The following is a 25,681-nucleotide window of genomic DNA, read 5'->3' on the forward strand; positions in this document are numbered from 1 at the left end:
GAATATTGGAAAGTAATATGTTTTCTCAGGGTGTCCCATCTAGAGGTGTACGTTGTCCATCTTTCCCTCATTGATGTTAATTTTGATTACTAATCATGATACTGTTTGATTTATCTACTGTGTAATCTCCCCTTCTCCCCCCACAACTAATAAGCAGTTCTTTGGGGAGATACTTGAAGACCATTCATACATACTACTCTTCATCCAAATCTACTCCTAGATTTAGCATCCATTGATGATTTTTTTCTTGAAGCAGTCTGTACTGTGATATTGGCAAAATGATGATTTTTTTTGGGCTTCAGCACTCCTTGCATGTTTACCAGTTGGATTCTACTATAAATAAAAGTCCTCCCTTCTCCATTTATGTACGTGTGTATTTAATACTGATAGCGACTCATGGGTTCCTGTTTTCTACAGGCCTGTAATTCATTACTGTCCTTAATTATTTTGGTACTCAAATTGTCACAGGTTTGGCCAGTGGGAGCCTTTTCAAACTGGCTCTCAGGTCCTTAGGACAAGCTCCCATCATTTTTGAGTACTTCCCCCACTCTGTGGTGTAACAGCATGTTCTAGATAGAGCTACAGTTTATATGAGAGACCTTTAGATACACTGGTGGCTTCAGTGTCGTGTGTTCAGTGCGCCTGTGAGGATAAGCACAACCTGCAGTGAAAGCACAGTGGAGGGTCCTCTAGCGCGCTGTGGGTAGAGGAGAGGCATGGCGGTAGGACTCGGGGAAGGGGGTTGTCAGTGGAAGCCCTCTTAGAGGAAGTGCCATCAGTACCAACGTGTACAGGATCGATGTGGCTTCAAGAAGCAGTGGGGAGGGAGGAAGAAAAGCATCTCAGGCAGATGGATGATCATGGTCTCATGCCCTAGGAGGAGGTAGCACAGGACAGCCATGCACAGAATCACACCTGGCTCTGTTCTGTTGGGATGCAGAGTGGAGGGGGCATGATCAGATCTGCATCTTAGAACACAAATACTCTGGCTGTGATGTGGGAGGAAGGCAAGACCAGAGGTGAGAGAGCAGCATGACATTGGAGCCGTAATGTTGATGACAATATTCAGAAATGCCCCGAATAATGGTAACTAGTGCTTTCTGACTTACTAATGTTTGACATTTAAGTTTTACTACAGCCCTACTATTATTTCCATTTTATAGGTGAAATTTCAAAGGTGTGAGGATTGAGTATTTTCTTAGACACTAACAGATGGCAGAACTGTGGTGGAAACCATAACCGCTTTGTTTCACCCTGTAGTTGGTTGTGCAAGAATGGGAAGTCAGGGATCACACCCTGGTTTCTCGTATTGTTACTGAGTGAATAGTGGTAACATTCGTGGAGAGAACAGAGAGCATTTGGGGAAAGGGTTGTGGTGAGGATTTCCTTTTTGAACATATTGACAATTATCTTTGGGCATATCCAGATGGTGCTCTGTAGTAGGCAAGTGGCTCTATGTGTCTGGAGTCTTGGAGAGAGCATGATGTTCAAGATACCAATTTGGGAATCCTCAGCCTTTAAATGTTACTGAATGCCTACTAGTGGATATGATCACTGGTTAAAAGGATGTAGAATGGAAAGAGGAAGCAACTTAGGGCAAAAACCAGACAGACGTTAATGGGACAAAAGAGGTGGGAAGAAACCAGGCTAGTATGTTGTCAAAGAGGCTAAAAAAAGGAGCAATCAGTATTGTCAGATGCTGCAGAGATCAAGGGGGCATAGGGACCAGAAAATATATCCTCTGGATTTAGCAGCAGAGAGATTGTGGTATTTCAGTGGAACAGTGATAAGAGCCAGGTTAAAGCAGACTAAGGTATGGATTGTAGGGAGAAGAGTACAGGGTGGACAGAAAGCCCATATATGTGCCGGTCATATTCCCCCACATTTTAATTTTTCTTCATGTTCATTGGATAGCTTTCGTGTTGTGACTGGAAGTCATTAAAACAGTCACTGATGGCTTTTTTTTTTTTAACCTGTGGTTAGGCAGAGTCTCACAGGTATGGGCTTTGTGGCCACTTGGTAGACAAAAAGAGTGTACATAACTCCTGACAGTCTTAGCTTGGAAGGAAGAGGAGAGCAAGCCAGACACCCAGTGAAAGCTAGCAGTTTGTATGCAAAACGAAATGCCCTGCCTATAACCAATATCAGGTTTGAGATTACATGATGTTTTTTTAAGTATCTATCTAATTATAAACGAGCAAAAGTAATTCAGTATTTTCCTTAAATATCTTTATTTCTTTGTTTTTCAAAGATTTATTCAGTTTAAAAAAATTTTTTTTATTCAAGGATAGTGGACTTACAATGTCATATTAGAGACTCATTCAACAATTCTATACATTAGGAATGCTCAGTACAATAAGTGTAGCTACCATTTTTCACGATACATCATTATTACAATATTATTGACTGTATTTCCTACTGTCTTTTTATCCCTGTGACCTATTTATTTTATAACTAGATGTTGGTACCTCTTAATCCCCTTCATGTATTTTGCCCATCCCTCCTCTCCTCTGGCAACCACCAGTTTCTTCTCTCTTTATGAGTCTGTTTCTTTTTTCTTGCTTGTTCTTTTTTTTTTTTTTTAGATTCTGCATGTAAGTGAAATCATATAGTATAGGTCCTTCTGTGATTGGTTTATTTCACTTAGCATAATACCCTGTAGGTTAATGTTGTTGTGAGTGACAAGATGTTATTTTTTTGTGGCTGAGTAATACTCCATTGTGTATATATTCCACATGTTCCTTACCATTCAGCTATCAGTGGACACTTGGGATGTTTCTATAACTTGGCTATTATAAATAATGCTGCAGTAAAAATGGGGGTGCATGTATCCTTTCAAATTAGGGTTTTCATTTTCTTCAGGTAAATACCCAGCAGTGGAATCACTGTATTGTATGGTAGTTCTATTTTTAATTTTTTGGGAAACCTCCATACTGTTTTCCATAGTGGCTACACCAGTTTACATTCTCATCATTAGTGCATGAGGATTTTTTTCCTCCACATCCTCGCCAACACTTACTTTTGTCTTTTTGATATTAGACATTTTGACAAGAGTGAAGTGCTAATTCATTGTGATTTTGATTTGCATTTTCCTGATGATGCGTGGTGTTGAGTGACTTCTCACGTGTCTCTTGGTCATCTGGATGTCTTTGGAAAAAATGCCTATTCAGGTTCTTCTGCCCATTTTTAATTGGAATGTTTGGTGTTTTGGTTTGGTTTGGTTTTGGTGTTGTATGCATTCTTTATATGTTTTCTCCCCTTCAATAGGAAATATCTTCTCCCCTTCAATAGGTTGTCTTCTTTGTTTGTTGATGGTTTCTTTTGCCATGTAAAAGCTTTTTAGTTTGATGTAGTCCCCATAGTTTTTCTTGTTTCCCTAAGGAGACATGAAGAAAAATGTTGCTGGGGTGCCTGGGTGGCTCAGTCATTAAGTGTCTGCCTTTCGCTCAGGTCAGGATCCCAGTGTCCTGGGATTGAGCCCCGCATTGGGCTCCTTGCTCCGCGGGAAGCCTGCTTCTCCCTCTCCCACTCCCCCTACTTGTGTTCCTGCTCTCGTTCTCTCTCTCTCTCTGTCAAATAAATAAAATCTTAAAAAAAAAAAATGTTGCTAAGGCTGATGTCTAAGACATGACTGACTATGTTTTCTTTTAGGATTTTTATGCTTTCAGGTCTCACATTTAGGTCTTTAATCCATTTTGAGTTTATTTTTGTGTATGGTGTAAGAAAGTGGCACAGTTTCATTCTTTGGCATTAGCTCTCCAGTTTTTTTTTTAGCACCATTTATTGAAGAGACTGTTTTTACCCCATTGTATATGCTTGCTTCCTTTATTGTAGATTAATTGACTCTGTATGCCGGGGTTTCTTTCTGGGCTCTATGTTCTGTTTCATTGATCTTATGTGTCTATTTTTGTACATTACCATACCATTTTGATTATTATACCTTTGTAGTATAGCTTGAAATCTGGGATTGTGATATCTCCAGCTTTGTTCTTCTTTCTCAAGAGTGCTTTGGCTCTTTGGGGTCTTTTGTGGTTCCATACAAATTTTGGGATTATTTGTTGTGGTTCTCTGAAAAATACTGTGGGTATTTTGATAGGGATTGCATTGAATCTGTAGATTACTTTGGATAGTATGGACATTTTAACAATAATAATTATACCACTCCATGAGCCTGATGGATCTTTCCAATTGTTTGTGTCATCTTCAGTTTCTTTCATCAGTGTCTTACAGTTTTCAGAGTACAGGTCTTTCATTTCCTTAGTTAAGTTTATTTCTACATTTTATTCTGTTTTGATGCACTTGTAAATGGAATTTTCTCATTTTGTCGTTAAGTGTATAGAAATGCAACAGACTTCTGTGTATTTTGTATCCTGTAACTTTACTGAAATCATTTATTTTAATAGTTTTTTGGTGGTATCTTTGGCGTTTTTTCTGTATAATGTCTTGTCATCTGTGAATAGTGAGTTTTATTTCTTCCTCACCACTTTGGATGCCTTTTATTTCTAGCGTCTGATTGCTGTGACTAGGACTTCCAGTACCGTCTTGAATAAAACTGGTGAGAGTGGACATCCTTGTCTTGTTCCTGACCTTAGGGGGAAAACTCTCACTTATTCTCCATTCAGCGTACTGTTTTTCATCTATGGTCTGTATTATGTTCAGTTATCTTCTTCTGAACCCACTTTGTTGAGTGTTTTTATCGTGGATGCATGTTGAATTTCGTCAAAATTTTTTTCTCCAGCTATTCAGATGATCATATACTTTTTATCCTTTTGTTAATGTGGTGTATCAGGTTCATTGATTCTTAGATATTGAACCATCCTCACATCCCTGGAATAAACCCCATTTGATTGTGGTGAATGACTTTGTCAGTGTGTAGAATTTGGTTTGCTCATATTTTGTTGATGATTTCTGCATCTTTGTTTATCAGAGATAGTACTCTGTCATTTTTTAATTAATTTTTTTTAAGAGAGTGTGTGAGCAGGGGTGGGAGGGTTAGAGGGAGAGGGAGAGAATCTTAAGCAGACTCCTCGTGGAACCCGATGTGGGGCTCGATCTCATGAACCTGAGATCATGACCTGAGTTGAAATCAAGAATCGGACGCTTAACCAATTGAGCCATCCAGGCACCCCTGTAATTTCCTTTTATTGTAGTGTCTTTACCTAGTTTTGATATCAGGGTAATGCTCGTCTCATAGAATGAATGTGGAAGTTTTCCTTCTATTTTTTTGAATACTTTGAGAAGGTTAGGTGTTAGCTCTTTAAATGTTTGGTAGAATTTACTTGTGTAGCCATATGGTCCTGGACTTTTTTGGGGGGGGGGCGGTAGTTTTTTGATTATCGATTCAGTTTTGTTACTAGAACTAATCACTCTTCAGATATTCTCTTCTTCCTGATCCAGTCTTGGAAGATTGTGTATCTCTAGGAATTACCCATCTTTTCTACAATGTCCAGTGTCTTGGCATATAATTCTTTGTGGTTTTGTGGCGTCAGTTGTTATTTCTCCTCTTTCATTTTTCTCTTTTCTTTTCCTTTCCCTTTTTTTTTTTTTTTTGAGAGAGCACACAAAGAGAGCGGGGTGGGGAGGGAGAGGGAGAGAGAGAATCTTAAGCAGACTCCATGCCCAGTGTGCGCTTGATCCCACAGCCCTGAGATCAAGACTTGGATGCCAACTTAACCGACTGAGCCACCCAGGCGCCCTCTCCTCTTTCATTTCTGATTTTATTTGATTCTTCTCTTTTTCTTGATGAGTTTGGCTAAAGGTCTATCAGGGTTCTTTTTTATCTTTTCAAAGAACCAGCTCTTGGTTCACTGATCTTTTCTATTGTGTTTCAGTCTCTATTTCATTTATTTCCACTCTGATTTTTACTCTTTTCTTCCTTCTGGTAACCCTGGGCTTTGTTTGTCCTTACTTTTTCTGGTCCCTTCAGGTGTAGAGATTTTTCTTGTTTTTTTTTGAGATCGGCCTGTATCACTATAAACGTCCCTCTTAGAAGTGCTTCTGCTGTGTCACAAAGATTTTGAATTGTTGTGTTTTTTATTTTCATTAGTCTCCAGGTATTTTTAAATTTCCTCTTTCATGTCCTTGTTGACACATTGGTTGGTTAGTAGCATATTTGTTAGCTTCTGCATGGTAGTGTTTTTCCAGTTTTTGTTGTTGCTGTGGTTACTGATGTCTAGTTCCATATTGTCATTAGAAAACATGTTTGATATGATTTCAATCTTCTTAAATTAATTGCGACTTGATTTGTGGCCTAACATGTGATTTATCTTGGAGAATGTTCCATGTGCACTTGAAATGAGTTATGTATTCTTCTGTTTTGGGATGGAATGTTCTGTACATATTTGGTCCCTCTGGTCTAATATGTCATTCAAAGCCAGTGTATCTTGTTGGATTTTCTGTGTCAGTGATCTATATATTGATGTAAGTGGAATGTTAAAGTGTCTTGCAATTACTCTATTATTCTGTTTCTCCCCTTTCGTTTGTTAACGTTTTTTTTGTTGCAATAATCTTTTAAAAAAAATTTTATTGTTATGTTAATCACCATACATTACATCATTAGTTTTTGATGTAGGGTTCCATGATTCATTGTGCATAACACCCTGTGCTCCATGCAGAATGTGCCCTCTTTAATACCCATCACCAGGCTAACCCATCCCCCCACCCTCCTCCCCTCTAGAACCCTCAGTTTGTTTTTCAGAGTCCATAGTCTCTCATGGTTCGTCTGTTAACATTTTTTTTTAAAGATTTTATTTATTTGACAGAGAGGGATAGTGAGAGAGGGAACACAAGCAGGGGGAGTGGGAGAGGGAGGAGCAGACTTCCCGCTGAGCAGGGAGCCCGATGTGGGGCTTGATCCCAGGACCCTGGGATCATGACCCGAGCCGAAGGCAGACTCTTAACGACTGAGCCACCCAGGCGCCCCCTGTTAACATTTGTTTTATGTATTTAGGTGCCCTAATGTTGGGTGTGTATTTACAACTGTAATATTCTCTTGTTGGATTGATCCTTTTATCATTACATAATGCCTTTCTTTGTCTTCCGTTGCAGTCTTTGTTTTATTTTATTTTTTTTTAATATTTTATTTATTTTAGAGAGAACCCAAGAGAGAGCAGAGAGCACAAGCAGGGAGGTGAGGAGAGGGGCAAAGGGAGGGGCAGAAGTGAACTCCCTGCTGAGCAGGGAGCCCGATGTGGTGCTCTATCCCAGGACCCTGGGATCATGACCTGAGCCGCTTAACTAACTCAGCCACCCAGGTGCCTCGCAGTCTTTGTTTTAAAGTTTATTTTGTCTGATAGAAGTATTGCGACCCAAGTTTTTTTTTTTTTTTTTTGGCTTCCATTTACATGGAATGTGTTTCCATCTCTTCATTTTCAGTCTGTATGTGTCTTTTTGTCTGAAGTTAAGTCTCTCCTAGGCAGCATGTAGATGGGTCTTGTTTTTTTTTTTTTTATGCATACCCTGTGGCTTTTGATCAGAATATTTAGACCATTCACATTTAAAGTAATTATTGATAGGTATGTACTTACTGTCATTTGTTAATTTTTTTGATAGCTTTTGTAGTTGTCTGTTTCTTTATTCTCTTGCTCTTCCATTGTGATTGATGACTTTTAGTTTTATGCTTGAATTCCTTTTTATTTTTTGGTGTATTTCTTATAGGTTTTTGTGTTATAGTTACCTTGAAGTTCATACATAACATCCTAAGTATATAGCAGTTTATATTAAGTTGCTCATTGCCAAAGTTCTATCACACATTCTAAAAGAACTACATTTTTACTTTCTCATCCATCTTTTATATATGTTTTACATCTTTTTGTGACTCCCTTAATTTTTTAAGTACAAATGATTTTACTCCTGTTGCCTTTTAACCTTCGTACTAGCAGTGTAAGTGATTGATGTACTGTGTGTTTGCCTTTACCCTTGAAATTTTTTCCTTTCATTGTTTTCTTACCCTCTCATCATGGCTTTTTCTTTTCCACTTAAAGAAGTCCCTTTAGCATTTCTTGTAAGGCTGGTTCAGTGGTGATGAACTCCTTTAACTTAACTTGTTTGTCTGGGAAACTCTGTTTCTTTGATTTTATGTGATAACCTTGTAGTGCAGAGGATTGTTGGTTGTCAATTTTTTTTTCCTTTTGGCACTTTGAGTACATCTTTTGGCCTGCAGTGTTTCTGCTGAAAAATCAGCTGATATCCTCATAGGTTTTTTTGTTGTGCATAACTGTTTGGTTTCCTCTTGCTGCTTGTAAGATCTTCTCATTATCTTTGATCTTTGACATTTTAATTATTACGTGTTTTGGTATGTCCCTCTTTGGGGCTCTCTGCTTCTTGAACCTGGATGTCTCTTTTGTTCTGTAGGTTAGGGAAGTTTTCAGCTGTTATTTCTTTTTCCTTTTTTTTTTAAGATTTAATTTATTCATTTGAGACACAGAGATAACAGAGAGAGAGAAAGCATGAGCAGGGAGAAGGAGAAGCAGGCTCCCCGCTGAGCCAGGAGCCCGATGTGGGGCTCGATCCAAGGACCCTGGGATCATGACCTGAGCCGAAGGCAGATGCCCAACCATCTGAGCCACCCAGGTGCCCCTGTTATTTCTTCACATAAATTTTCTGCCCCTTTCTTAGTCTCCTGAGATCCATATCATGAGAATGTTAATTTGCTTGATGTTGTCATTTTTTAAAATTCCATTTCTTTTTGGTGTTCAGCTTGAATGTTTTTTGTTCCCATTTTCTGGATTGCTCATCTGTTCTTCTGCATCTTCTGTATCATCTAATCTGTTGATTACCTCTAGTATATTTTTTATTTCAGTTACTTTAGTCTTTTTTTTTTTTTAAAAACAGTGTCTTTCTGTGGAAGTTCTTAGTGAATTCATCCTCTCTTCTCTCAAGTCTGTTGAGCAACTTTATGATCGTTACTTTGAAATCTTTGTCAGGTAGATGGCTTATCTCATTTTGGTTTAGTTATTTCCTTGAAATTTTGTCTTACTAGCATATTCCTCTGCTCCTTTTTTAAATCTGATTTTCTGTGTTTGTTTCTATGAATGAGGTGGAAGAGCCGCCTCTCCCAGTCTTAGAGGAGTGGCCTTGTGTAGACACATCCTCCGTGCAGACTGTGTGTTCCTCGCACGTTTGGGTAGCTTGCTGCCTGGAGCTGCGATCCGTGTGGTCCTGGGGTCCTGGGGCACTCTGCAGCAGGGCTACCCTAATGGAAAACTGGAGCAGCACCTGGCGTGGATGGCAGTGTCTCAAGGGGCTTTGCACTGTGCCCCCTTGGTGAGATTACTGGAGCTGTGTTGGATATAGGCGAGGTGTGCCCTGGCGTGCGCCTCACTGGGGCTCCCCTGCTTAGATGGCTGGGCCTGGTGTGTGCTTGGGGTCCAGCACTAGCCGAAGAGACAGGCTGTCTAGAACATCCGGTCCCTGCTCCTGCGTGGACTGTCACGGTGGGAGTGGGCAGGTCACCAGTGGCACTCACCAGCACCTCTGACCCCAGGGAGACTTCCAGTCGTTACCCCACTGGGGTGGATGTTCTGGGGTCAATAAATGGTTTTTCCTTCACTTACAGTCTAGTTAACCCTTTAAACTGCAGCTTTTTTTCAGTGCGCTGGGCAGTGATACCTTCCACTATTGCAGTTTGTGGCGTCAAGGGCGGGGGGTTGCCCTTGTTACCATGCATCTCTTTCTCTTGCCGTTCTGTTTGAGGTCCCTCTAGCCTTGTACTGTGCGGAAGGTGTCCTGTCAGCCCTTTGTTCTTCGGGAGGAATTGATGTATATATAGGTGTAAATATGGTGTGTCCATGGGAGGACGTGAGTTCAGGGTCTTCCTATGCTGCCTTCTTACACCCATCCGAACATTTTTTATTTTTGAAATATTGATTGTAGTTCTCTACATTGCCCCAAGTAATGACATGATTTAAAGTTTCAGGACTTATTTGCAAGGTAAAGAAGATTTGGTGTGGAATGACCCTTCCTTATGTGTGTGGTTTAGACCATGTAGCTTACAATCATGGTTTCCATGCCTCTTAAGATGATGCAGGTGTTTACTTCACATACTTAAAAATATTTGACCATCTAGTGAATGAACACAGCAGAAATTATGAGGTTGTATGGTATACACTACGTTTTCCCCCTTTAAAAAAATGGGAAATATGTGCAGTTGAACCCTTGAACAACATAGGTTGGAACTGTATGGGTCCACTTATATGCAGATTTTTAAAAATAAATACAGTACAGTGCTATAAACGTTTTTTTCTTATGATTTTCGTAATATTTTTTCTCTAATTTACTCTATTGTAAGAGTACAGTATATAATACATCATTTAACATACAAAATATGTATTAATCGACTGTTTATGTTATCAGTAAGGTCAACAGTATGCTGTTAGTTAAGTTTTGGGGGAGTCAGAACTTAAATACGGATTTTCGACTGCACTGGGATTGGTGCCCATAACCCCTATGTCATTCAAAGGTCAGCTGTATTAAAACACGTATCAGTTCATTGACCCTTGGTGCTGCCAGTGAATTTATGAATTCATTATTTCACTAGTTGCCTTATTTATATGTGGGTGCTCAACTTGAGTAGTGCCGGTGAGATTGGATGTTAATTTTCTACACTCAAACTGTACCCTTAAATCCTGCCATCTTAGCACCTCTGTCAGTGGCATCAGAAATAAGTGAAAGCCTAGCTATGTAGGTCTGGCTAATGATGGGTCAGCAGCATGATCTTTTTAATTAATGAATTTCTTTTTCTTCCAAGATTTTGTTTACATTCAAGTTAGTTCACATATAGTGTAGTATTGGTTTCAGGAGTAGAATCTAGTTATCCATCACTTATACAACATCTAGTGCTCATCACAAGTGCCATCCTTAATTCCCATTTCTCATTTAGTCCATCCCCCACCTTACCTCCAGCAAAGCATCGTGGTTAAAAACAAAGGATTCTAAGTTTCCATTTTTGTTCGCTAAGTTATTTCCTTCAGACTTTGGGTTTCCCTTACTCATACTTCAAATTCAAATCTTTTGGCCTCAGAGTACAAGTAGGATGTAAGACAGGACAGGTAATGCTTTGTGGTGTTATCATCAAGTCCTTCTTTTCTTATTATTTCGGACATCAAAATGATCACTGTGCTTTAGGGGAGTGATGTGATAGACCTTGGGAAAATATGAGTGATTATACATAAGTAGCATTTCTCAAGGCTAGCAAAATATTTTTGCCAAATAGTAATACTCTGTAGTTTTAATCTAGCTGCTGCTTTATTTTTTAAGCCATTAAAATGAAACAGGTTTTCAGATGTTTTTTGGCTTTTTTTTGTTTCTAAACCAGGGATTGGCTATATTATATCAGAAAAGTCTGGCTAAGTTGAATCTGTCAATTTTACAACTCTCCATTTTAACATAGTGATCATTTCTATTTGAATAAAGTGAAATATGTAAGTAAATTGAACCGTACCTTATTGAATTATTGTTGACACACAATGTTACATGAGTTTTAGGTGTACAAACATAGTGATTAACTTTGATTTCTTTTAATAGAAAATGAATGCGGTGTTGGAAGATCATTACTATTGGAAGGCCGGTTAGCATCAGTTTCCTAACAGATACTTGACCACCATTTGTTCTGGCATGGCGCAGAGCACTCCACAGCTTGATATGCAGGTTCTCCATGACCTCCGACAACGTTTCCCGGAGATTCCAGAGGGTGTTGTGTCTCAGTGCATGTTACAGGTAGATTACCCAGCAATGATAGTGCTATTAAGCTACAGTTCTCCTTAAGTTTTTTTGTCTATGTGGAGGGCAGTAGGAGATACTTAGAGCAGGATTTCACAACCATGGTGCTGTTGACATTTTGGGCTGGGTAATCTTTGTTGTGGGGCCCTGCCTTGTACATTGTAGGCTGTTTAGCAGCATTCCTGGTCTCTACCACTAGATGCCAATAGCACTCTTGCAGTTGTGACAACCAAAAATGTCTCCACACATTGCTAAATATCTTACGGGAGGCAAAACCTACCCCCTTGAGAACCACTGATTTGGGGGGGAAAAAAAGGCATGTAGCAAAATGAAAACTGATTATGTTCGTATTTCACTTTTTACATTTTTAGAGTTGTTTGATCAGTCCCCAAATCCTTAGATTTGAATTTTGAATCTCAGATTTATCAAAACTTTTTAGGCTATATACTTTTGGGCCTATTTTTTATTTTTATTTATTTTTAATATTTTTTTTATTTATTTGACAGAGAGAGCGAGAGAGGGAACATAAGCAGGGGGAATGGGAGAGGGAGAAGCAGACTTCCCGCTGAGCAGGGAGCCCGATGGTAGGGCTCGATCCCAGGACCCTGGGATCATGACCTGAGCCGAAGGCAGACGCTTAATGACTGAGCCACCCAGGCGCCCCAGGCCTATTTTTTAAAGTGTATAGAGTCCAGTCCCTTTCTTACTGTTTTTCTGGTTGATAAATGCTTACTGATAGGTAATTTTAAGTATAAGGCCACTTTCTCTAGTTTAATCATATTCCTTTGGTTTGGTTGTCTTGTAGTGAAATGTATCTTTAATATTGGGTAGAATGTGTTTTCCCATTCAAGGGACAAGAGAGAAACCGGCCTAATGCTTCCCTTGTTGAATTTTGCATCATCCTCCACAGGGTCTCAGTGTGTTTTGGGTTACAGCATTTCCCTCTTTGGTTCACTTTTGGGTACAGCACCTTTGTCTTGCCCACTGGACTTCCTCACACTACAGTCAGTTCAAATTCTACCTTACTGCAGTGTGAGCGGCTCAGGTTATCACCTAAGCCTATATACAGTGGAGGTTAATTACAAATAGAACAGAACAATTGTGGTAAAAGAGGTGCTTCCTAGCCCTTCTACTAGGTCTAGACCTTCGGGCTTACAGTTTTTGTATTATAGCTTGCTTTTTGTTTTTTCAAACACACATTCCCAGTCTGAATTTCTGTTCTTTACTTCAGCTGCATTTTGGTCTCTGGTAGAGCAAAGGTGCTTCCCACTGGAGTAAAACCAAGCATGAGTGAGGCTCTTAGCTAAAACCATTTCCTAGCAGTCACCTTCCTTACCTATCCTTACCACCTATCCCCCATCTCTGACTTTGTTTTTTCCAAATTTAATTTATCCCTTTATCACCTGTATTTTTTCATGGCTGTCTTTATCACACTAAACTGAAGGAATGAACTTTAAATTGAGCTTAATGAATATTTGTTGCTAATTTACATTGACCCAAGTCTTTCTCTTCTTTGTTCCTTTGGGATTAATAGAATTTATTGGTATGGGGACTTACTACCACTGAGTGGCTCTGAAAAGTTTTTCTGTTTGCATTTAAAGACTCAGTAGTTTACATTTAATATACAGTCTTAAAGCCTCTCTCTCTGGACCTGTCATCTCTCAATTTAGGGTCACTTTTTAGGAGTATGATTTTTTTTTTTTTTTGCCTTGATCTTTTCAAGAGTTTATATATGGTTTCTGTTTGTTTGTTTGTTTGTTTAATTCTCACCTCTTGGGGCACCTGGCTGGCTCAGTCGGTAGAACATCCAACTCTTGATCTCAGGGTCATGAGTTCAAGTCCCACATTGGACATGGAGTCTACTTAAGAAAAAGAAAAAAGAAAGAGAAAAGAATTTTTTTTTAAAGATTTTATTTATTTGAGAGAGCGAGAATGAGAGAGAGAGAGAGAGAGAGAGAGCACATGGGAGGGGGGAGGGTCAGAGGGAGAAGCAGACTCCCCGCTGAGCAGGGAGCCCGATGCGGGACTCGATCCCGGGACTCCAGGATGATGACCTGAGCCGAAGGCAGTCGCTCAACCGACTGAGCCACCCAGGCGCCTGAAAGAGAAAAGAATTCTGACCTCTTTATCCAACTAACTGATTTTGATTTCTTTATTTATATTTACTATTTGGAAAATTTTGTATCCATTTTTTTTCTTTTGAAGGCATTCTGCAGGTTAAAGATAACATTTGAATCTATTTTGGTGGTATTCTTTTAAAAATGATTTCATAAAAATAATACTTAAAATACTTTGTATTGCTGGTTTCAATTTTTTCTTCATGTGAAAATTTACTTACCTTGTTACTATAGGCATTCATTTGAATAGGCTGACAAACCAACTTTGTATCATTGTGAATTGGGGTCTTTGTGTGAGGATATTGTTCAGGCTCCCTAATTCACTGTAGAAAACATGAAATTTCAGCAGCGTTGATACAAATGTCAAATAGTGAAGTATCCACGACTGCTTTAGATTTCATATAAAACGGACTGATTTTTGTTCTCCTTTCAGTCCAATTGCAGAGATACTTTATTTTCACTTTTCTTACATATTCTTCTCTTTCAGATATCTGTCAGTGTCATTTTCTAGTAGGCAGTTTAAATCCTTTGGATCCAAATTTGCTTAATACCTAGCTTCTCTTCCTTGATCACAGTGATTTTTAAGTAGGACTTTTAGAAAGGCCATACTTTGAGTTTTAACAATTTTCTTCTTAAATTTCAGCAATTGCTTTTCTCTATGACTCAGAATTTTAGTATCAAAGCTTTATATAAGGCAACAGATACAGGTTATGTATGGAGTTTTGATGAAGCTAATTCTTTAAATTTCTGAGAATTCATTTTGCAAAGGTTTGCTTAACTGAATCTTTGTTTACTTCTTAAAGCTTTAGTATAGCAATTTACTTTTGGCCTGACATCCTCTCCCGTGAAATTACTGTGTTATAGTCGAAACAGCAGTGGGAGTAGGAGACGGAGAATCTAGAACTGGCTGTCCTCTGTTAACTAGTTAAGTGCTTGTTCTCAAGCCATGTAACTCTTTGGGCATCTCTTTCCTCATCTGTAAATGAGTTGAGTTGGAATAGATGAACCCTAAAAGTTCTTCCAGCTCTAAAATTACAGCATTGTATGTTCTGTTTTAGTTTTAACCTTATTTGCTTCTCAGCAGAAGTAGAAGTGTTTCCTTTCATTTTTATATAAACTGTGCTTTTTCCTAAAATCAGTATGCAATAGTAGGTATGTATGTGCTTATCTGTCTATTTATGAACTACAGAGAAAGTCACAGAAATTGAGAAATTTTATTCCAAGGGCAATGGATAATAGTGCTTTAGGCTAATAAAATAGTTCAGAATTTTGTATTTTAATGGAAAACTACCTTATAATTTTCAAATTAAAAAGAACTTCCTTCATTAGTTGATTATTGTTGGAGTATCTAAAATGTCACTCTGGTATTACCATCTTTGAGTGTAGGTGTAGTGACTCAAAAAATTCAAATCCTACAATGATTTGAAAGTTGACCAAGCTACTTTTCAGTGGGTAAAAAATGTTGAGACTGGGAGTGTGAGTGAATTTCATTAAGGCAGTCGAGACCTGGTTTTCTGTTAAATAGCCTTAACTTTGGCCAAGTTGTGGAACCATAGTTCAAAAAGTGTGCTTGTTTTTACTGATTTCTTTGTTTAGCTTAATCTTTCCTAATGATAGTTGAAATTATAATAGGGATAAATTTGGTTAAAAGGCTGCTTTAGAATTTTTATTGTTTTGACTCTAGGAATTTTATTATAATTTTTCTCCTTTTGTGGTTTCAGTGCCTTTCGAAAACTAAAGCATGGTTATTTTCATGTTTTTCAGTTTGTTTATTAATGTATTTATTTTAAAGATTTTATTTATGTATTTGACAGAGAGAGAGAGAGCAAGAGCAGGAACACAAGTAGGGGGAGTGGGAGAGGGAGAAGCAGGCTTCCCGCCGAGCAGGGAGCCCAAGCAGGACCCTGGGATCGTGACCTGAGCCGAAGGCAGCCGCTTAACCGACTGAGCCACCCAGGCGCCCCCATGTTTTTCAGATTAAATATTAATGATGAATATTGCTTTAACTTATATGTTAGAGCATTGTGGTGAATCCAAGATTGGCCCAACATGTTAATTTGTTGAGATGCATCAGACCTAAAATGAGTCCTGGATTTGCACTCAGAAGACTTGGAGTTGAGTCACACTGTTCATTAGTGGGTGCTTTCCATTTGTGTAGCAGTAGCAGGAGTACCAGTCATAGGAACTAAATGTCTGTGAAACAGTATGAATTGTTTGGGATCTCCTTGTCAGGGTAGGTGACTATGAAGCTGTTCGTGCTTAAGATGCTGTTCTCTACTTATTTTATGACAGTCGTCTTTGCATAACCTGCAAAGCTTGACTTCAATTAAGATTTGTTCATTTTGTCAGTATTAATTTTACCATTTTTCTCCCCTAGAACAACAACAATCTTGAAGCCTGTTGCCGAGCCCTTTCCCAGGAGAGTAGCAAATACTTATATATGGAATACCATAGTCCAGATGACAACAGGATGAATAGAAATCGCCTTTTGCATATTAATCTGGGTATCCATTCTCCTAGTAGCTACCACCCAGGAGATGGGGCACAACTTAACGGGGGTCGAACACTGGTACATAGCTCAAGTGATGGACATATTGATCCACAGCATGCAGCAAGTAAACAGCTGATATGTTTAGTTCAGGAACCACACTCTGCTCCAGCTGTTGTGGCTGCTACTCCAAACTACAATCCATTTTTTATGAATGAACAGAACAGAAGTGCAGCCACTCCTCCTTCGCAGCCACCTCAGCAACCATCTTCCATGCCAACAGGAATGAATCCGTCTGCTATGCAAGGGCCTTCGCCGCCGCCACCTCCTTCATACATGCACATACCTCGGTATAGCACAAATCCGATTACTGTTACAGTATCCCAGAACCTCCCTTCTGGACAGACTGTACCAAGAGCTTTACAAATTCTTCCACAAATTCCAAGCAATCTCTATGGGTCTCCTGGTTCTATTTATATTAGACAGACATCTCAGAGTTCATCGGGAAGACAAACTCCTCAGACTACACCATGGCAGTCCTCACCACAGGGCCCAGTGGCTCACTATAGCCAACGGCCTTTACCTGTTTATCCACATCAACAGAACTATCAGCCTTCTCAGTATTCTCCCAAACAGCAGCAGATTCCTCAACCTGCTTACCATTCACCACCTCCTTCTCAATGTCCTTCACCCTTCAGCTCTCCACAGCATCAAGTGCAACCTTCCCAGCTGGGCCACCCAAGTTCCCACGTCTTTATGCCTCCTAGTCCTTCAACTACTCCACCCCATCCATATCAACAAGGACCTCCTAGCTATCAGAAACAGGGAAGCCATTCAGTATCTTATCTCCCATACACAACATCTAGCTTACCCAAAGGATCCATGAAGAAGATAGAAATTACAGTTGAACCCTCTCAAAGACCTGGGACAGCAATGAACAGGAGCCCTTCACCTATCAGTAATCAGCCGTCTCCACGGAATCAGCACTCACTGTACACAGCCACCACACCACCTTCAAGTTCTCCTTCGAGAGGGATATCCAGTCAACCAAAACCTCCATTTAGTGTTAATCCTGTGTACATTACATATACACAGCCAACCGGACCTTCATGTGCTCCATCACCATCTCCTCGAGTGATACCAAACCCAACAACAGTTTTTAAAATTACTGTAGGTCGAGCAATGACTGAAAATCTTTTAAATTTAGTGGACCAAGAAGAACGTTCTGCTGCGCCAGAACCTATTCAGCCCATTTCAGTGGTACCAGGCTCTGGGGGAGAAAAGGGAAGCCATAAATACCAGAGGAGTTCTAGTTCTGGATCAGATGACTATGCCTATACGCAAGGTAATTTTTGCCCTTTTATGAAATTTAATCTTTGTGCTGAGGTGGCTTTTTCAAAATAAATTTATATTAGCTGTTTAGTTTTAATTAAATGGTTAGTATTTATTAAATATTGGGCAATAGCATCGCTACCAAGAATAGGGTTAGAAAAAAAATAGGGTCAGTGCTTCAGAGTTCTCTACAGACTTTGTTTTAAAATATGAAAATATAAGCATGATAATAGTGACCTAAGAAGGCTGTTTTTAGGAATAACACTCATTGGGACAAAAGCATAGACAGGTGAAATTGATACTGTCAAAAAGCAGACCACAGAGTGGGGAAGGAGATTCATAGCGGGTGGGCTAAAGTTTATCACGGTTAAGGAATTTGAATCCTATTTCTAATGAGATTGGCCTGGAGGGTGTAATGTTTGTAAGTGATACATATTTTTAAGTGATGTATATTTATAAGTGGGATTGGTGATGAAGACTAATGGTGGATTAGTTAATAGTGGACCTAACTAAAAGGACAAAAATTTTTTTTAAGATTTTATTTATTTGAGAGAGAGAGAATGAGAGAGAGAGAGCACATGAGATGGGGGAGGGTCAGAGGGAGAAGCAGACTCCCTACTCAGCAGGGAGCCCGATGTGGGACTTGATCCAGGGACTCCAGGATCATGACCTGAGCCGAAGGCAGTCGCTTAACCAACTGAGCCACCCAGGTGCCCAAAAGGACAGAATTTTTTTAAAAGTCTATTCAGATTTCAAGGTATCTGAGAATTTCATATTCTTTCATTATATAAGAGTAGTAATTATGACTGTAGTTCGACATGCCTGGTATTAAACCGGTTTAAAACCTACACAGGTGCAGTTAAAAAGACAATCTTAGGGAAAGAGAGGCCAACAGAGCAAGAGGGACGTACAGGTGACGTCATTTTGGCAGCAGTTACAAGAGCCAAATTAAAGCAAAATAGCATTAGCAAGATACAAGAGTAAATGCCAACTCAAAATGGAGGACAGGGTTTCTTTTGAGTATTTTATGCATTAGCAGTGCATATAGAAGTTTCCCAGTCACTTGTTCAATGTTACCCTCTGCAATGACTCTCTCTGTAACACTATAGCTTTGCTGTTACATCAGCGAGCAAGGATGGAGAGGTTAGCCAAGCAGTTGAAACTTGAGAAAGAGGAGCTAGAGCGGTTGAAGGCTGAAGTTAACAGTATGGAGCATGACCTGATGCAGAGACGGCTCAGAAGGGTCAGCTGCACCACTGCGGTCCCCACGGTAAGTCCTCTGTTGGCCTGCGTGGACAGGAAACTGGGGAGGATGGCTGTCCAGGGCATGTGTTTTTCTTTTAGGTTCTGTTCCTGGCAGGGTCTTTTCGTTTTTTCCACAATGGATGAGAGACTTTCACCTTCGGTTGTTCTCATCACCATAATTCGATGCTTTTATGTCTTCTCACATGTGTGAATTCCATAGGTTCATCAGTATTGTCAAATAACTGACAGTTATAACGAAGGTATGGCATCTCATTTACTGTGAATTGCTTTCTGTCAAAATAGAAAAGTGCACCCTGCCCGAGCATTTTATATTTTTTTCCTCATATGTTCATTTTTTAAGCATATAATGTACTTATAAATTCCAAAGATTTAAAAGTTATTAAGTACATTGATTCAGAGGAGTTAGAACGATATCGGTATGAATCTGGGCAAGTGTGCCCTGTAGAGCATTTTAAGGCAGAGCAATTTTGTTAAGTATAAATAATTGTAGGAACGAAGGTAACAGTATTGACAGTGGTCCTAATCGAAACTGCCCTAACGAAAAGATTTGGATAATATATTCTTAACATACTAAGTACTATTTATGAGTTCTAAAAAATGTTAAACTCTTCAGAACGTTTTGAAACCAGTCTCCTAAAATCGCGTGACAATACAAGCTTTCTGTGATCCGACCTATCACTTCACCTTTTGACATTTATTGGTGCAGCAGTCCTTGTTGAGTTTATGAATGTGGTCCTGCGCTGGGTGCTTAGTGCATACCTGCTAGTGAGAGAAATAGACCCATGGACAGATAATTAGAATTCAGTGTGGTAAGTGCTGGTAATGCTCACGGGTAATGAGAGAACTCGTACATCAACTAGTCCGTCTATGTACTCAGTGCATTTCTTCTGCTGGAATGCCCTCCTGAAGCTCTTCATGGGTAAGTCGTGTGTATTCTTCAGGGCTTCACCTCACCCTTTACTTTGTCTTTGGAGCCATTCCTTATTTTCCTGACCTCTCTCAACGGAGGGTAATTTCTCAGCATTTACAGGTTTGGAGAAGTGAGCATGTATGTCATGCCTCTTGCAGACAGCATGTCTGCAGCTCCGCCTTCGTAGATAAGTTTTTAATGGAGGCTCATGGCTTCAAAGGCAATCTGTGAACTTCTGAAATTATGTGCAGTATGGATGCATGTCTACAGTTTTCATCTGACTTTCGTAAGGTTAATAGAGTGAAGGGGAAAAGGGTGAGGACCCGCTGCTCTAAACAGCATAGTGTTGCTGTATAGGCATAGGGGAAAGGGGAGGGCATTTTAGAAGGGAAAAGAAGGGAGAAAAGGAGGGAAAAGAACATGGAGATAATGAAGGTGTGAAGTTAAGACAGAGACAGACTTTCAGGAGGCAGCAAATATAGGTCTTACACTTAAGCTGAGATTTCTGATGTCTTAACAGGTTAGTGTGCATCTGCCGATTGGGGTTTAGACCTTGAGGGTGAGGTGTTTGAACGTCATTCTGCTGGTAATGGGGAACCAGTGGAGTTTTTCAGAAGGAAATTATTGATAAACAGACATATTTAGTAACCTGATGAAATTTTTTCTAATATTGATGAAATTCCTAAATATAGTCAGTATTAGAAGTAAGAATGGAGGGAGGGTTTTACTTAAAACACTTAGAAAATCACAAAGCTATCTTTAACTGAAAGGTGGTAATAAGTTTCTCATTGTTTTCTCCACTTGAAATCTTAATTGAATTCTCTGATTGGGGGAGATATTGAAGAACATAACCCACATAGGAATCTACCCTGGTGGTTGGGCGCTTTAGAATCTTTTAGGTACTTATGGAGCATAAACAGATTTTCTTAGCATAAAAGTCATTTACCCTAACTTAACCAAATAAGTTTGGTTTAGTAACCTCTTGCTGTGTGGTAATTTCTGCTAAAATGAGCCCTGTTGATTTTTTTTGTTGTGTTGGAAAGTAGAGAACTGTCAAAGGTAACAGGTTAGTGCTTCAAAAAAAATCCAGATTTTAGATGAGCACTTTTATTGATGCGTTACTTAAAAAAAGAAAGAAGAGTGGAGTGAACCCCCTGTGTAGCCATCACCCAGCTTCAGAAATTGATAGCCCATATGGGTGACAATATTTGAGAGATAAGAAATTTGTTTGATTCCCTTGTGTTTCTGCTGCCAGGCCTAGAGTAAAATGAAGGACTATTAGCAATGCATGGCTGAGGGACGGACAGTTCTACGTGGAGGTTCAGACAGGGCCTCTATTCAGATGTGAATTTGAATCCTCCTGCTACTTACCTGTTACTCATATATCCTTGGAGAAGTAACTTTCTTTGCTTGTTTTCTTACCTATAGTATCTGTGAGTACCTATCTCATGGGATTAAATAAGATAATATCCATAATTTGTGCGGTCCCCAATAAATAGTATTCTTACTAATGTTGGTTGGACAACACTGGAAAAACCTGCTTGAGATACACACACACGCACACACCCACACACCCACGAACTGTTTTTGCAAAATTTAGATTTAGTCTTAGGTGTATGCATAACATATAAAGTATATTATGTAGGAAATTAATCCAGAAGTAAAACATTTTGTCAGAATTCTCTTTTGTTGATAGAGGCTCATTCGAGGTGCCATGACATAGTTGTAAAGAATGCTCACATAAGGGGCGCCTGGGTGGCTCAGTCAGTTAAGCAGTCGACTCTTCATTTTTGCTCATGTCATGATCTCAGGGTGGTAGGATCGAGCCCCACATCGGACTCCATGCTCAGCGAGGAGTCTGCTGGAGATTCTCGCTCTTCCTCTCCCTCTGTCCCTCTCCCCCAAGCTCTCCCACTTGCTGCCTCTAAAATAAATAAATCTTAACAAAAAAAAGTGCCCACATAGGCTCTGGAGGCAGAATAGTTCTGGCAGTCACTGGCTGTATCTAACTTATCTGCATTTGATTTTCCCTATCTATAAATGGGAATTCTAAGAAGTATATTTTAATATTGTTGTCAAGATGAAAACAATATATGTAAAGTGCCTGGCATGGAGTTAGGTGCTCAGTAAAATGGCTGTCTTTATCTTTGTCCCACTCGCATGTAGGATAACATGATAGAGAATGGACTGTTTTTTGCTATTAAGCATATATTTCTACCTTCAAGTTTTCACATTTCTTATCAAGCCGTGTATTAAAAAAAAAGTGTGTGCCTCATGAGATTGAAATGCACATTAGTTACCAGCTGTAGAAGCTTAGAGCACCAGTGAAATAATCTAAGGAGGGCAGAAGTGCAAGATGGCCGTAATCTGCTGTTCCCAAAGCCCTGTGTTAAGTGCTGTCGAAGAGGTCGTCACATAAAGAGATCTGTATGTGAAAGGATAGATGTGTGTCTGTGAACCTGTATGTATTTGTGAGAGAGAGAGAGAGAGAGAGAGAGAGAGAGAAAAGTTCATGTAAATTGACATTAAATCAGAAGTGTTGGCCAGTTAAATGGTAAGGATGTTAAGTACTTTCAGAGTTTTGAGATAGAAATGTTAGCTTTTTTGCCGATAGGGTTCAAAGATGAGACAGTTTCATGGCAGAGGGGGACATTTAAGTTAAACCTTGAAAGATAAATAAGATTGGATTAAGCTGAGAGATGCCCATTACCCCCTCAGTCAAGTTTTTCCTGTCATTTGTCTTGTTCTAAGTGGGTTTTTGGAATAACCCACGTTAGTCTCAGATGCATAATTAGGGCCAAGCCACTAAACAACAACAGTGGTCTTCGACTGGGTCTCTGTGATACAACTTCTTAAAGTGCTCAGTTGACTTAAGGTAGTTTTGCCACCTTTTGAAAAAAGCTTAGAATTTTTCACTTTGAAATGTCAGATCTTTTACAAACAGCTCTAAATTACACACAGCCGATCTTGAAACCCCTCTTCCCTGAAAAGGCAGTGTACTTTTTGGCACATGGTACTGACTTTTCCGAATTTTTTTTTTACCTTGGTTTAGTCAGAAACTATGAAAAAGGACATAAGAAGCTTACAGATAAACTATTCTTTTAGTAAATTCCAGTGGTTCTCCTGTCTTTGGAAATGATGTTGTTGACTAGATCTCTTGTTATAAGCAAATGTGCTGTAGTCTCTAGACTATAAAGTGTATTACAGTCCTTCCATACTTAGTTCTAGAGCTTCACTATTTAGGACCACTGTGACTAAAACACCCCCCGCCCCAATACATAGGAAGAATCAGCTCCTTTAGGTAATTTTCCCATTATGATTCTACGGAGAATGGGTTCTTTTACATATTCCTAGGAAGACAGTATCTTTGAAACCCCTGGACAAGTGCTTTATTTTTAGTATAAATGCTGAGGTATATTTTAAGCCCTTTTGATATTGCCTGGTAAACAAGGTGTAAGCATTTTACATGGTAATGTCCCATAATTTTTCAGATAGGAAAAAAGGAAAGCAATCCCTAATAAATATTTCTGAATGACTTTTGTGTTCCTGTAGCATTCTAAGGGACTGTAGTTCTTACTGTATTCTATCACTTATTTTATGTTATGGTAATCACCATACATTACATCATCACTTATTTTAAATGTTTCATGCTTGCTAATATAAGGGGCAGTCCCAGTTATTCTGATAACGTGTCCTAAAAGCGTAAGAGCTTGCATTATTGTGAATTAAGAACCTTTTTGCTTTTTCTTTGCTCTTGTATTAACATAGTTTGTAGAAAAATACAGGTTTTTAACAGAAGAGGATTTTATTCTGTCATAGCACATATTTATCTTTTACTTCGTATAGTTGAAAGCATATCAGTAACTGAGTTAATATCTGGGCTGTGCTGAAAGCTTCAGTATCCATGCCTCTGGAATTCAAACTCTTAATTTTGTTACTCTGTGTGTGTGTGTGTGTGTGTATATTATAAATATATAAATAGTAAAGAAATCTAGACGGTCAGGGGATGTAAAGCCTTCCAAAAAACTTTAACTGAAGAATAGGGCATTCTGTACATTTCAGTGTCTCATGTATGCCTCTAAAACGCCTAAGGATAGGTAGACTGGGCTTGAAATCAAGGAACAAGGAAACAAAGTTGGAGGAAGAATGGGATCCATTTGTGAAATTTTCATGTAATAGAGTGCTTCCTTTGATCTAAATCCTGGTTCTACCAATCACTGTGTTTTATAATCTTGGGAAGATTACATGCACTCCGGGTGAATCAGCTTCCTCATGTATAAATTAGCGACATTACTACTACTTGCCTTGAAAGATGTTTTGAGGAAAGAATGAGACCTCTGGTAAACACAGTGCCTGACACTTAGTATTATTTTTTCAAGCCTGGACAACACTAAAATCACGGACATTGCTTATTTTACAGATTGATTCTCATAGATTCCCTTACCATGAAAACATAGAAGTAAAATATTTTTAGTGCTCTGTGATTAAAATGGTATTTTGTATAAGACATAGTCTAGTACTGTAGCTTGCCACGTTTTATGCAGATTTTGTGTTTATGTGGCCATACTGATGTCCCCATTTTACCTGACTGTTCCTTTAAAACGTTTAGGACTTCTTTATACATGCCCTCTTATAGACTAAGGCCATATTGTTGGTAATAACCAATCAGAACTATTAACATGAATAGCAGTTCTTAAATGTTGGGCTTGATAATGACTTTCCCACAATTGCTATTTTGGGTCCTTTCTTACTAGCCTGAGGAAATGACAAGATTGAGAAGCATGAACAGACAACTCCAGATAAATGTTGACTGTACACTGAAAGAAGTTGACCTCCTTCAATCTAGAGGTATAGACTTGATTATTTGGTAAACCATAAGTAATAGTGTGGTGTTTTAAGCTGCTTAAATAGCAATCATTTTTGGTTTTACAGATTTAAGAGAGAGTTTTTATCCATTATGATCCTATTCAAGAGATCCCTCCACCCCATGGTCATAGATTTGGGGGATCAAAAATAGTTTTACTTTGGCAATTCCATCATTAATTTTTTGTCATTTAGACTGCTCTATGTTGTTACTCTGCATTTACCTTGTTCTGGTCATTTACTGTGAAGATTTTGTATTGATGGGTCTTAATTATAAAACTTACTAGATTGATGTGATAATCATCAAAAGTAGCTGTAAAAATAGGGAATCACGTATCAATATCAGATTTATCACTTTTAAAATAAATTCTGTATGCCATTTTTATATAGCATGAAAACATCCACGTATATCTCAGACTTTTTGGAGAATGGGTTTTTTTGTTTGGCTTTTTTTGGTTTTGTTTTGTTTTTAACGTTCTTATAGAATTGTACTACAGTAGAAGCTCTCTTAACTTTCATTTACCCAGCTCACCAGGTTAGAGCTCTTCTTCATTTCCCCTGTAAAATACTCTGACCCTGTCCACAGCTGCTGCACACTGCTGACTAGGGGGGCCACATACTGGCATGTTCAAGTACTATTGCTCCTAGCAATTGAATTGTCCCCTCAGTGAGAGTTAGTTGTACCTGTTCCCTAACCTGTATATGCCAGTTACTCTATTTCTGTAATGTTTATTAGGCTGACAAGAATGCAGGAGGAGCTGTTCTTCCCATAAAAAAACCAAAAAAACAAAAAGGTGCGGTTGGGGGGGATGGTCTGTGAATTAGATACGGGTGAAAACTGGAAAGGGTTAAGGGGATAAATCACAAAAATCTAAGAGGATTCTGTTCTTTTATTCAAAATAAAATTGTAGAACTTAGGGTTCAGTGAACTAGCCTGCTGGCTCTTTTTGTAGTTTTAGTCGAATATAGTCATGCCCATTTGTTCAC

At 39.0% G+C, this 25,681-nt stretch overlaps 1 protein-coding gene across 12 annotated transcripts in view; it reads left to right on the top strand.

Annotated features, from left to right (window-relative positions):
- TAB3 (TGF-beta activated kinase 1 (MAP3K7) binding protein 3) overlaps positions 1-25,681 on the top strand; it is an 88,332-nt gene that overhangs the window by 46,463 nt on the left and 16,188 nt on the right. For 7 of the 12 annotated variants that reach the window (XM_035725574.1, XM_035725575.1, XM_027608273.2 and 4 more), the window contains 4 exons: positions 11,524-11,715; positions 16,213-17,668; positions 18,765-18,925; positions 24,586-24,679. In XM_035725574.1, coding sequence (XP_035581467.1) covers positions 11,614-11,715; positions 16,213-17,668; positions 18,765-18,925; positions 24,586-24,679 — 1,813 coding nt within the window. In that variant the 5' untranslated portion in view covers positions 11,524-11,613. Of the gene's footprint in view, positions 1-8,548; positions 8,572-11,403; positions 11,421-11,523; positions 11,716-16,212; positions 17,669-18,764; positions 18,926-24,585; positions 24,680-25,681 lie in introns of those variants that run through there. The other 5 variants (XR_004819819.1, XR_004819818.1, XM_035725576.1 and 2 more) reach the window with 3 other exon arrangements.

The sequence above is a fragment of the Zalophus californianus genome, chromosome X (genome assembly GCF_009762305.2).
Source record: "Zalophus californianus isolate mZalCal1 chromosome X, mZalCal1.pri.v2, whole genome shotgun sequence".
NCBI lineage: Eukaryota > Metazoa > Chordata > Mammalia > Carnivora > Otariidae > Zalophus > Zalophus californianus.